Source organism: Triticum aestivum, chromosome 5B (genome assembly GCF_018294505.1).
Source record: "Triticum aestivum cultivar Chinese Spring chromosome 5B, IWGSC CS RefSeq v2.1, whole genome shotgun sequence".
Lineage (NCBI taxonomy): Eukaryota > Viridiplantae > Streptophyta > Magnoliopsida > Poales > Poaceae > Triticum > Triticum aestivum.
Window position 1 is genome coordinate 509,999,874 of NC_057807.1, and position 1,665 is coordinate 510,001,538.

Genomic DNA, 1,665 nt, shown 5'->3' on the forward strand with positions numbered 1-1,665 from the left:
CTCCCCATGGATTGCTCCCGCCCGCTCTGGGAGTTCCACTTCCTCGACTTCCCGACCTCAGAGGCCACCTCCACCGTGGTGTTCCGCGTCCACCACTCCCTCGGTGACGGGATGTCGCTGATCACGCTCCTCCTGGCGTCTGCCCGCAGCGCCGCGGACCCGACACGCCTGCCGGCCATGCCGGAGCAGCCGGCGCGCACGGGCGCCATCTACGAGCCGCGGCACCGGCAGCCGCTGCCCTCGGGCGCCCTGGCGGCGTTCGTCGCATGGGTTTGGCCGTATCTTGCGCTTGCATGGAACACCGTGGTGGACGTCATCTTCTTTGCTGCGACGATTGTGTTTCTGAGAGACCCGAACACACTCTTCAGACGCGGGGACAGTCAAGTTACGTTGAACCCCCGCAGGCGCTTCGTGCACCGGAGCTTTAGCTTGGACGACGTCAAGTTCATCAAGAATGCCATGAACTGCGTAAGTATATACCACCTCTGTGACGTTTTTTGACACTGTGTTTGAAAATTTTATATATTATGGAATGGAGGGAGTATATGATAATATGACCTATAGCTATCAGCAAGCTCATCTCTTTCGAGCCAGATTAAACTAGTTGTTGAAGCGTCATTTTCTGTATTTTTATTTTCTTTCCACAGACTGTTAATGATGTGCTAGTCGGAGTCACTTCTGCTGCTCTATCACAATATTACTTTCGTAAGTCTGGTAAGAGATGTACATTGTGACAATCTGTTGTTTTTTACTGTACATGTTTCTGCAACTTATCTGCAAATTATGTTAGGTTACCCTAAGACACGCAAGCTATGTTTGCGATGTGTCCTCCCTGTAAATACAAGGCCAACAGCTAGCCTACAAGTAAGTTTCTTTATGGAAATATGCATGAAATTTCAAATGCATGTCATTAGTTATTGATTTTTTTTCATTTATATATCTCTGTCACCAAAATATCACTCCTCTTCCTTATGTAATTAGATGACGTTTCCAAATTTGGTCATAAAATCCACACGATTAGTAAAAGAATATAAATCATGGGATCTATGAAAATATGACAAACTAATGATTTTACATATGTTCACATGATCAGGCAAAAAGAAAATTTGTATATTACTGGTCACTCTTGGAGTAGCTAGTTTCATTACTCATTTGCTGATGCATAATTTGTTTCCAAATGCAAGCTTGAGAATATATTATTAAAACCTGTAGTGTATCATAACTTTAATCTAATGTTTTCTTACAACTATGTGCAGGCCTATGTTAATATGATAGAATCGGGTAAAAGTAATGACGTGGCATGGGGAAATCAAATAGGCTACATCCTCCTACCATTTCATTTAGCGGTACACGATGATCCACTTGCATATGTTCGGATGGCAAAGAAGACCCTGGATAGAAAAAAGAGCTCACTTGAAGTTATCTTCACGTGTATGATTAGCGAGCTTTTTGTTAAAATGTTTGGTCTAAAGGTATTTCTTTTTCCCGCTTGTACTGGTATGTTTTCCTAATATTAAACTCAGACAATTAAGTAACTCATTGTCTAGCAAACTAACACTTCTTTTATTTAGTTATTATTCTTCACGTTTATAATTGTTCAACTTGACAATCCAAGCAGGCAGGTGCTTTTATCATCGGTCGTATGCTCACAAATACAACTACTAC

At 42.6% G+C, this 1,665-nt stretch overlaps 1 protein-coding gene across 1 annotated transcript; it reads left to right on the forward strand.

The window, feature by feature from the left end:
• Positions 1–6: 6 nt before the first annotated feature.
• LOC123114932 (wax ester synthase/diacylglycerol acyltransferase 11-like) lies at positions 7–1,660 on the forward strand (the record flags this gene model as incomplete). The annotated part of the gene is made up of 5 exons (XM_044536293.1): positions 7–468; positions 648–714; positions 791–864; positions 1,257–1,472; positions 1,619–1,660. Coding segments are annotated over exons 1-5 (861 nt in total), but the record flags the coding sequence as incomplete, so codon positions are not given.
• Positions 1,661–1,665: the final 5 nt, after the last annotated feature.